Source organism: Lepidochelys olivacea, assembly GCF_965140295.1.
Source record: "Lepidochelys olivacea isolate rLepOli2 genome assembly, chromosome: 7".
NCBI classification, from domain to species: domain Eukaryota; kingdom Metazoa; phylum Chordata; order Testudines; family Cheloniidae; genus Lepidochelys; species Lepidochelys olivacea.
In genome coordinates, this window is record NC_140417.1 from 28,792,084 (window position 1) to 28,802,907 (window position 10,824).

A 10,824-nucleotide genomic window follows, 5' to 3' on the forward strand; every position below is an offset into this window, starting at 1 on the left:
GGCCAGTGGTGGAAATTGACGTGAAGATTGGGCACACAATTGTGTGTGATCCTGGGCTTCTGTGGTTTTGAAAATTGGGCCAATAAAATAAATGAAGGGTCAGAGTCAGATTTGTAAATATGTACTTTACACAACAACAACAACAAAATAGCTAGTCACCTGATTAGATCAAAGTGGTTTATGAGCCATTACAGTCTGTTATAGAAGCCAATAAGTGGACAGTATAAATGTGTATGAACAGAAATTACAGTGTGTACATGAAGAAAAGGAGTACTTGTGGCACCTTAGAGACTAACCAATTTATTTGAGCATGAGCTTTAATATCTCTGCCATCTTAATGATTGTTTTTAATGTACAATATTAGTGATTATAACATGTTGGCAAATCACGTGACATTTTGTCATTCAAGCCATTTTGTGGGGAGTTCAAAACCCCAACTTTCTTGGGTTTTGTTGGAGCCAGGGGGGTTGTTACATAAAAACTTGAATAATTTTCTATTCTTAGTTGCCCTTGTATGCCAGATTTCTGCTTTAACAGGATTTTTACTTAAATAGTAATTTTTTGGCAGAACTGTCTCTTAATACTTATCTGTAAAGCACCTTGAACATTGTTGGTGCTAAACAATAATGGATAATATTGAAGGTGGATTGTAAAAGCCTGAAATATAATTGGAAGTGGAACTAACACTAGAATCTTTATCTTGGGTTTTGATTCAATTGCCTGTTAGTAGTATTGAATTTCAGGGTTTTTTGCTTTGTCCATTAGTTGTTGTGGCCTTTCTGCTTGCCACTTTCAATGGGAAGCATAACCACTGTGCAGACCTAATGATGGGAAAACTCCTATTGAAGTCCCATTCAGTGCAAGTGCTTGTATGTACATGCATGTCAGTGGGAGGTTTTTCCCATGTCATGACTGTGGGTTAAGACTCCTTGTTCACTTTTGCCCTGGTTCCAACATTATTTTCATTGAACTTACATAGGAGCCAGGATTTGGTACTTCTTTTTTTTTGGTACTGTTTGAAAATTCCTCAGTTGTGGTTTTTTTGGGGGAGGGGGGGCTTCTCTTATGAAAACACACTCTTCTTCTCCTTTCTCGTCAACTCTTTTGTAACCTCTTTTGTAACAGATAGGCTTTGCTCCTGCTTGTCCTTTGCCATTGCAGGCAGTGACATGACTGGATTCAGGAGTCTTTGCAGGGTTAGTCTGGAATAGTGCCATCTCCAGAGCCCTATTACGTAAGGGCATTCTGTTGGGTTTTTGTTTTTTTGTTTTTAACTATGGCGACTCATGGCTTACAGAACGCTTTTCTGTGTCGAGTCTTTTTATAGACCTTCAATTTATGCCACAAGATACTTGAACAGTTAAATGAATAATATCTGTACTTTCTACTGCTCTTTCATGAGACTATTTACTACAATATATGGATCCTCATTTAGTCTTTTAAACAAACATAAAAATCTGAAAATAATCATATCAAATGGGCTATTAACTGTTGATGAAGTAGAAGTGATTTTCCTTTCACATTTCCAGCAGTCTAAATCCAGAGTGACACCATTTACTTGAGCGTAACTTTTGCTTACAAAACTTCCGTGCTGAACTGTAAATCTGAAGGTGCTATGATGTCTTATAGCTCCTCCTCTTACTTACGTACACTTCCTGTTTTAGTTGCTTCTTTCTTTCCTATTGTTTTGTTTTTGCATTTTATTTTTGTTTTTTTTCTTTATAACCCTAGTTCTCTTTCTTTTTAGTTTCCTTCTGTCTTCTTATTTACTATTTAGATGGTTCCAAGTTTAAAGAGAAGATGATTCTTTTCTGAAGCAGGTAGACTTGCATGTCCTCTGTGTGCCTGATATATATTATTTTGACCTTCTCTGCTGTAATGAGTCCCCAGAGCAGACAGTCATTCCATTTTGTGCCTGTTTTTTTTCTTCTTTTAGGTGAGGATGGACCTTCTCAGATGGGGCTGGAAGATCTGTGCATGTTCCGTGCTGTTCCCAATTCAACTGTCTTTTATCCTAGCGATGCTGTATCTGCTGAAAAAGCAGTAGAAATAGCTGCTAACACTAAGGTTTATGCCATAGCATTTCTGAACTGGAAAATATGTATTTGTTTTAAATGTATTTTTAATAAGTGATGGAAATTTTGTTTGTTACTAGCCCATCTTTTGTATGCCTCAGTTTCAAAGGCACTGGCATTGTGGCAACACATCTCCTTCAGTTAGAGAAGTCTGATGATATGTCTATACTGGAGTTGCAGGTGTGATTTCCAGCTTGGATAGATGATGTCATGCTGTGTGGAGTGTCTAAAGGCACTGTCAGACTATCAAAAGGCAGGGCAGACACCCCAGACTGGTGGTATGTTCTATAATTAGATTTCCCCTCTACTCCAGAGTCCAAACTGATGGGATGAGTTCACGCATAGGTCTCTCCTTCCTGGAGGGAGTTAGGAATGCAATCAACAAGGCCTCTCTCCTTTGATGCTACACAATACCCATTTGCCTTCAGTGGGCCATCTTGTAGGCAGGACAGGTTTGGTGAGTTACACACTTACAGAGGTTTAGAATGCAAATGCTCAGTATAATTTATACCAGGAGTCTCAAATTCAAATGATCACGAGGGTCACACGAGGACTAGTACATTGGCCCGAGGGCCGCACCACTGACCACCCATCCCCCTGCTGCCCCGCCTCTTCCCACCCCTTTCCTGCCCCCAGGGGGTGCAGGAAGTGTGTGGGGTGCGGCAGGGGGATCAGGACAGGGGTTGGGGTGCAGGAGGTATGCAGCAGGGGGCTTAGGGCAGGTGTTCGGGGTGCAGGAGGGGTGTGGGGTGCAGAAGGGGGCTCAGGGCAGGGGGTCGGGGTGGGAGGGGCGGGTCTGGCCTGGTGTGCACCTTGCCCTGCCCCCGCGCCACTCCGGAAAGCGGCCGGGACCTGGTGGGGGGAGCCACAGGTGTCTGTGTGTTGCCCTGGCTGCTCCTCCAGGTACCTCCCCCGAAGCTCCCATTGGCCGGAAATGGGGAACTGCAGCCAGAGCTTTGGGGGAGGTACCTGGCGGAGTGACCAGGGCAACACACAGACCCCTGTGCCCGTCCCCCCCGTCCCCCCCATCCCGGCCATTTCCCAGAGCGGGGCAGGGCAGGCAGGGAGGGAGCCTGCCCTGCCCCCGGTGTACTCCAGGCCGGAGCCGCTCTAGGTAAATGCTGGGGGGGGGGCTGTGGGGAGTTGGCGGGCCACAGAAAATAACCCCGCGGCCGCATGTATGAGACCCCTTTTTTATAACATGGGCTATAGCGGTTATAAGTGACATCAGTACATGCAGCACCCTACAAGCATTTTAAAAAGTCTAAACACGTTCCTGTCAACTTAACATCTAATATCTATTTTGATAATGCTAATATACAGGCAAACAAAACTGATTTCCAGCTATGCATTTGTAAGTGTTCAGTGAGGCCTGGGGCCTTGACATATGCTGCCACCTGGTCTGCCAGTGTCACGGCTGTATCTGCTAGCTCTGATTGAGCTAATACGCTAAAAATAGAAGCATAGCCACAGTGGTGTAAGAAGCAGGATGGGTTAGTCAGCCGAGTACATGCCTAGGATTTCAGATGGGATTGTACTCGGGGAGGCTAGCCTGTCCTGCTGCTCGCCCTTCTGCATCTGCGCTTCATTTTTCATCAGAGCTAGCATGCGTATATCTGCCTGAGCTGGAAATTAGAGCTCCAACTCCGGTATAGACAAACTCTGCCCTGACTCGTGCTGAGTGCACAAATGGGAGATGTGTTTTACTCTAGGGCACGTTCACATAAATGGTTGAACAGTGGTCACACCCTGGATCTAAACTGGTTCAAAAATGTGGGGAATGGTATGGCGTAACTAGCTCTGTTTTGGTATTCAGTGGGTGGGCAAAAAGCATAACATACCCCAGTGTGGTGTTCTGTGGGGTACACATTCAGCCCAGCTGAGTGTAACTTGAAGGCATTGGGGATGGAGTGGACAAAAATTAAAGCATGTGCGGGAGTTCCTCCGCTGGTGTAAGTCACTGTAGCGCCATTGGACCTATGCTGACTTACCCTACCTGAGGATCTGGCACTTTTTCTTCCAGTCTCCTGTTAATGAGTTAAGAGATTGGGCTATCATTCAAGAGATCATAACACTTTTGGTTAAGAGATTGGGCTATGATTCAAGAGATCTAAATTCTGTTGGTGCTGCCACAGACTTCCTGTGTCACTGTGGGCCAATCCCTTAACTTCTCTGGGATTTCATTGCCCATCTCACAATGGGGATCTGAGGATAAAACCATTTATGTTCCTGCTTACTCCAGGCTGTCTTTGACTGAATTTGATCCATTGTCTCCAAAGATTGCTGGCAACAAAACGTCAGGTGCTGCAGTCCCTGCTTGTGTGAAACTCCTATTGACTAAAATAAGAGTTTTTGCCGAAACCAAGATTGAATAACCTGAGTTGCTGCTCCTGTGCCTCTCCTAATGCTGCCTTAAGCAAAGCAGGGTTGAGATGTTGGTGTGTCAAATATGGCCAATCGTAAGAGAGATGCAAAACATAGAGCAGGAGAGCAAGAGCAAGGGAAAAGAGGGAAGGAATACACGTAGTGGTTTGTTAAAAGAATTGATACTTTCCTTTGGAAGAGCGTTTGAAAATGAACAGAAAAAATATAAACTTCCTTGCTTTTAGTTGAGGCTTTCCTCTTTTGCCTAGTTTTTTTTTATCTTTGGCTTTTCTAGCAGTGTGGTACGATTTTAAATCCCAGTTAGGTCAGGTAGGATTTTCATTTCCAGAAGCAAAAACTGGATGACCTTTGGAAGAGAAGTAAGATATTAAATTGCTTGTGTACCATGACAAAGAGGTTAACTGTGCAGCGATGACTGAGAGTAGTGGTAATTGAAAAGCACTAGTGATGGATTTAGGGAGAATTGTGGGGCAGGGAAAGTTCGCTCAATAAAACCACTGATAATATCGAAGGGATGAAACCCAGAGCTAAGTGGAATGAAAAAAATCAATTTCTGGAAAGTTTGTTTTATGTGTGTAAAAATTAGAATGCCTTAGCCACAGCTGTTTTTGTAACTCAGGCTGTGTTCCTTTTGGAAACAGGGCGTTTGTTTCATAAGGACCAGTCGTCCTGAAAATGAAGTTATCTATAGCAGCAACGAGGACTTCCAGATTGGACAGGCCAAGGTAAGTACTGTCTAGAGAACTGTGCCATCTGAAATAACATACCAGGTTCCTTCTTAAAAAACCCTTCTTCTCCAGGGTATTCTGTCTCCACCTAGTCAATACGTAAAGAAAACTAAAGGAATCTTAGTCAAATAGCCATCAACAATATTTATCATAAAGAGGAAACTAAAAAAATATATAATTCTCATTTGCTTTTTCCTCTCAGGTGGTGGTCAAGAGTAAGGATGACCAGGTCACTGTTGTTGGAGCAGGAGTGACTCTGCATGAGGCACTAGCTGCAGCAGAGCAGCTGAAGAAAGGTGAATGGAGGTTTCTTTAGGTCTAGTTACAGATAAGTAATCAGTACCAGCCAACCTGATTGGTGGATAGCTGAGTCTTCTGTACAGATAAATGTAAACTCATTTAAATATAAAAACCTGTTCTAGAACAGCTGATCTCCTGTTAATTGAAATACACAATATGCATCTCATCCCGTAAATATGCACTCCTGTGAGTAATCCTGTTTACTTTAGTGGGGCTGCTAGCAAGAGTAACTGTTGCTTCTCTGTTCTCTTTAACCAGTCAGAATACTCTAGTACGGCATACAGTGGCACACAGGCTGGATGCCATTGAACTACACCAACAACCAGGACTCAGAATGATAAAATCTGCCTTGGGTTACAAGTACCACCTGTCTCTGAAATTTTTTTAAAATTATCATTTACACTTACTCTTTAAGTCCTGCATTATTTTATCACATTAGTTTTTGATTATGCCTTGTATATTGTTTGTTTGAAGATGGATTAATACACTGCAGTAAGCCAAAGCTTTTCTAGGATATCTGAACCAGTTGGCTGAGTACTAACTTTTATTTTTTTTATTGTGCTCAGAATGTGCTAAACACTATATAAGGAAGGGATTAATTGTGTTGGCACACTTAGCTCTGTTTCAGTTAACAGGCATACTGAATAACAAATCTGACTGTTTATTTAAAATGTTTTGCATAAATTATTTGCTATAATAGGAATAAGATAATTGAAATAGGACTTTGGTACACGATGCTTCTTGCTGTAGGTCTGTTTCATTGCTATCTTGATTTTCTATCAGTGCCTCAGCATTTAAATAGAAGCAGGAAGCCCTTATCCTTTACAATGGTCTAGTCCACTGACATCTCTTGGAGTAAACAAAAATCCCTCAGTGGAATAATAGGAGAATGTGACCAACAAAATCCACCTCTTAATTCAATAACCTATGCCCAAAAATAGATTACAAGACATTCGGAATGTGATACAATTAATGCTTCAAATGGCTTTAGTGGGTAGCTCTGCACACTGTGCCTGGGTAGATAGAGGTTCTACCATGACCTTGTGCTGCTTGCGGCATTTTGTAAGTTTGATTCTTAGGGCCAGATTCTCCTTTACACTGTAACTGCTTTGTACTTCACCGCAAGCCCTAAAGTCAGTATAACCAGCCACACAGGGATCATCCCATTGTACAGGCATCCTCTGATGGCATAGAGCTGACATAGCAGCTCCTAAGCCATCCTCTAACTGTCAGCATAACATGGCAGAGGTTTTCTTGTGCCTCAGCGATCCCTGGCTGTTGTATTGGCCCCTTGCAGTGGTTGGTAGCTGGTACAAGTTAGACCAGGCCTCAGGCTCCTCTGACATATGTGAGAGCTGGCTCAACATGCAGCAAGCCCAAGAACAGGGGGAAGCTAAGGTAGCTTAAAGCCATTTTGTACATGTCCTTGAGTTGTGCTGTGCCTTAGCAGAAAACATGGGCCTCAGACTCTGAGCTGATGGCAGAGTAAACTCAGATTGCGTTGCTGGCTAGAGGAGAAGTAGCGATTGTGGTTTGTGAAATTCAAACAGTTTGCAAGTAGCAGATGACCTGCAATAAAAACTGTGTGTGAAAAGCCTTCAGTCTGGGTCCAGCTACCATACTGCATTTACTGTGAGGCAAAGGTCTCTGTGCTGAGAGCTGGAGCCATCTCCAGGGACTGAGGGAATGGAGAGGGAGCATTCATGACTCATGAGTTCAGAATAAAAAAATTGCAAATCATATTCTGGAAATGATTAGAGCCATTTTTTCAGTAATTATGCAAGAGCCTCTCAAGGTTTCGCACTGCATTTCTCACAGAAGTTTTTAACTCACATTCTTCAAAGGCACATACCATATTGTACAATAACTTTACAATTCCACTTCTACAGAAAAAATCTACATCCGAGTGATTGATCCATTCACTATAAAACCCCTGGATAAGATAACTATACTTGAAAATGCAAGAGCAACCAAAGGCAGAATTATCACTGTGGAAGACCATTACCCTGAAGGTAAGCTGATTTCAGGTGGTGATAGCTAAGGCTATCTTTTGGTTACCTGTATTTTTAGTAAAAGTCATGGACAGGTCTCGGGCCGTAAACAAAAATTCACGGGCCCATGACCTGTCCATGACTTTTACTAAAAATACCCACCCTGACTAAAATGGGCAGGAGTGCTCAGGGGGGCAAGGGTGCTACAAGTCGGGGCAGGAGGGGAGTCCGGGGCTGCTGGGGGAGGTGACCCGGGACCTGTGCTGGTGGGGCAGGTTGGCAGGGCTTCCTACCTGGCTCCACGTCCCTGCAGCTCCTAGGCAGTGGAGGCAGGGGCCAGAGCAGGAGTGCCTCTGCTGTTCCCACCACAAGCACTGGGAGCTACAGGGCTGGGGCCTGGTGCCAAGACCCCCCCCCCTTCCTCTGCCTAGGAGCTGCAGGGGGACCCCCACCCCAGGTAAGCGCCTTCCCCCCGCACCCTCCTAACCCCTAGCTCTGAGCCCCCTCCCAGACACCCAAACTGCTGCTGCTGCAGAAGTTACGGAGGTCACGGAAATTCACTGAATCCATGACAGACCTGCAACCTTAGTGATAGCCCACAGAGCTGGCCTGTCAAGCCTACAGTCTCTTCTTGACTTTTGAGACTCAGAAATATCATGGCTGATCTCATGGCTTTATTTCTTTCAAAAAAAGTTTCCAGCCATCTTCCTTGCAAAGTTATCCTTAACAATGGAAACTGATCGTGAGGGGTGAAAGTCTCTGTTTTTTCCTTAAGGTACTGGGTTAATTAGAGGCCCCCTGTAGTTACCGTTTCCGTTAGGGTCTTTCCTTAAACATGGATCCGGTGAAATCTTGATCCTTCTGTTCCTGCTAATGCTATAAACTCCAGAGGTGGTAGGGTGATTGTGGGACTATAGCGATTGCCTCTCCATACTGGCCAGCAGAGAGCATATACAGCAGCCAGTGTGTTAAAAGATGTAATAGATGCCACTGCTATGTGCACTTCCTTGGCATTCCCTGAGTCACTGGGCTTAATGCTGGATTGCTTGGCATACATTCCCAGTGTCCTCTCTTCATTCCATAATCTGTGCAGCAGCGGCTTGCCAGGCCTGTTATATTCCCTGTTGTTGCTGTGGGGTACCTGGAGAGCACCAGAGGGGTAAAAAGTCATGTGTAGGGCCTATGGCAAAATATCTTCTGCCTGCACAAGTCTTCAGTGGCTTCCCTGTGTAAAAGTGTCCTGTGAGGGCAAGACTTTACATTACACAAAGGGGAACAGATTGTTGTTTCCATGATCTACGTGTCAGCCTTGTTCTGCGTGGGAGGGAAGCATTAAAAGGGACGTCATTAGAGGAACAAACATGAAGTACGGCATCATTATATATTGTCACTGTGGGTTTGTCCTGGACTGGGGTTTGTGGTCAGTGTTTCAGCCTGCGTGAGATAGCATCATTGTAAATACTGGTCTAGACATGCCACTGTTCCAGAACACCAATGCTGGTAGTTTGACTGAGCACGTGCTTTTTTGCACCTATTCTCCGCTCTACATAGATGTTTTTACTGTAACTTTGCATGACTAGACAATTGCCTTGGCAGGGTGAAATTCACTTATTGATACAGTTACACTGGTTCAGCCACCTACACATGGTGTAGCCCAAGAGAATCCAGCCCACTGTGTCTGCCTCTGCAAGACAGCTTCCGGCAGCTGTTGTTGGTAGATGACTCCTCTTTCTACCTCTCTCCCAGCATTGTGCAATGACTCAGCCTCCGATTTATGAAGATATTTAGGCACCTAAAGATTTATAGACATCTAGTAGGATTTACAAAATGCCTAAACCAGGGTGCCTAAATCCCCTTGAATTCAGTGGGGGTTAGGAACCTAACTCAGGTGCTTTTATAAATTCAACGTTCTCTTGGGTTGCACCATATGTAGGTGGCTGCTGGGCCAGTGTAAATCAATAGTTTAATTTCACACTGCTGAGGTGATGGTCTTGTCACTCAAAGTTACAGTAAATCTGTCTTTCAGTGCCAGATTCTGAAAAATGCTGCTGACCTCTTGAGAGTTCTCTCTATCTTAAATATATTTATATAGCTCCCCATTACCATAGTATCTGAGCACCTGACAATATCCTTGTGAGATAGGAAAGTTTATTCCCATTTTGCAAATGGGGAGCTGAGGCACAGAGAGACTAAAGGTAAAATTTTCAAAATCATTGAACTGACTTAGGTGCCTCAGTCCCATTGACTTTCAGTAAGAGTTAAGCTCCTAAGTGCTTATAAATCACTTAAGATCTTTTGAAAATTTTACCTGAAGTGACTTGCCTGGGTCTCTCTCTGTCTGTGGTGAAGTGGGGAATTGAACCTGGCTTGCCTAAGTCTAGCCTGTGGGAGGTGACAGTGCTGATACTGCAGCCTTATCATGGGAACAAAACAAATTTGTAACCTTTAGATCTTCCAAATTGTCTTTATTTTAATAGCTGCAGCAAGTTGCTTATGCAGAAATAGCCTGTTAGTCTAGACACTCTGAATTTTATGAATGTTACTGTCTTTTTCCTAGGTGGCATTGGAGAAGCAGTGTCAGGTGCTCTAGTTGGAGAGCCTGGTATCACAGTTACTCGCTTGGCTGTATCCCATGTGCCAAGAAGTGGGAAACCAGCTGAGCTCCTTAAGATGTTTGGCATTGATAAAGATGCCATCGTGCAGGCTGTTAAAGTGGCAGTTTCCAAATCAAGGAATGCAGAGTAGTTTGAAGCATCGCACGTTGTGTTACATTAGACCAGTGTTCAAAACTATACTGTGACTTGGAGGAGAAGGTGCTTAAAATATATGCAGAGAAGGTCTAATAAAAATACAAGATTTAAACAAAATAGTGTGTTAAATCATTTTACTTACAGGGGCTTTTATGCAGTGTGGTGGTGTCTGAATATAAACATCCTAGTGTCTTTTTAGGTCACTTCATACTGTTCTGGAATGTCAGTCTTTTGGGGCATGGAACATGCCTCCATTTATCTCTCACCTGTTTTTCACAATTTTAATTGCCATGTTTCTTAGTTACATAATGTATTTGTAAGGGTTTATTTCCCTCCCAGGCTAGCAGCTCTCTCTGCTCAATTCTGTAATTAGGTCTGAATGCTGAATTTGTGACTGTGTCCATTTCTGTTATAAGAAGCAGGGAATTCTCAAATGCAGGAATATATCAAGTCAGAGGAGAAGCTCGATTGGATTGTGAACTTCCATTCAAAGAAACCCCTGAAACAGGTGTATACACTGTATAATTCCCCCTCCCTCCCCAGCATACTCCAGTTTGAAACACCTTCTTTAAGTTCTTCTCCTGGGTCTTTATAT

At 43.6% G+C, this 10,824-nt stretch overlaps 1 protein-coding gene across 1 annotated transcript in view; it reads left to right on the top strand.

Annotated features, from left to right (window-relative positions):
- The window catches only part of TKT (transketolase), a 38,290-nt gene extending 27,944 nt beyond the window's left edge, over positions 1–10,346 (top strand). The window contains exons 10-14 of the mRNA XM_084635532.1: positions 1,937–2,067; positions 5,102–5,185; positions 5,391–5,484; positions 7,378–7,500; positions 10,037–10,346. Coding sequence (XP_084491658.1) covers positions 1,937–2,067; positions 5,102–5,185; positions 5,391–5,484; positions 7,378–7,500; positions 10,037–10,224 — 620 coding nt within the window. The 3' untranslated portion in view covers positions 10,225–10,346. The remainder of the gene's footprint in view (positions 1–1,936; positions 2,068–5,101; positions 5,186–5,390; positions 5,485–7,377; positions 7,501–10,036) is intronic.
- Positions 10,347–10,824: the final 478 nt, after the last annotated feature.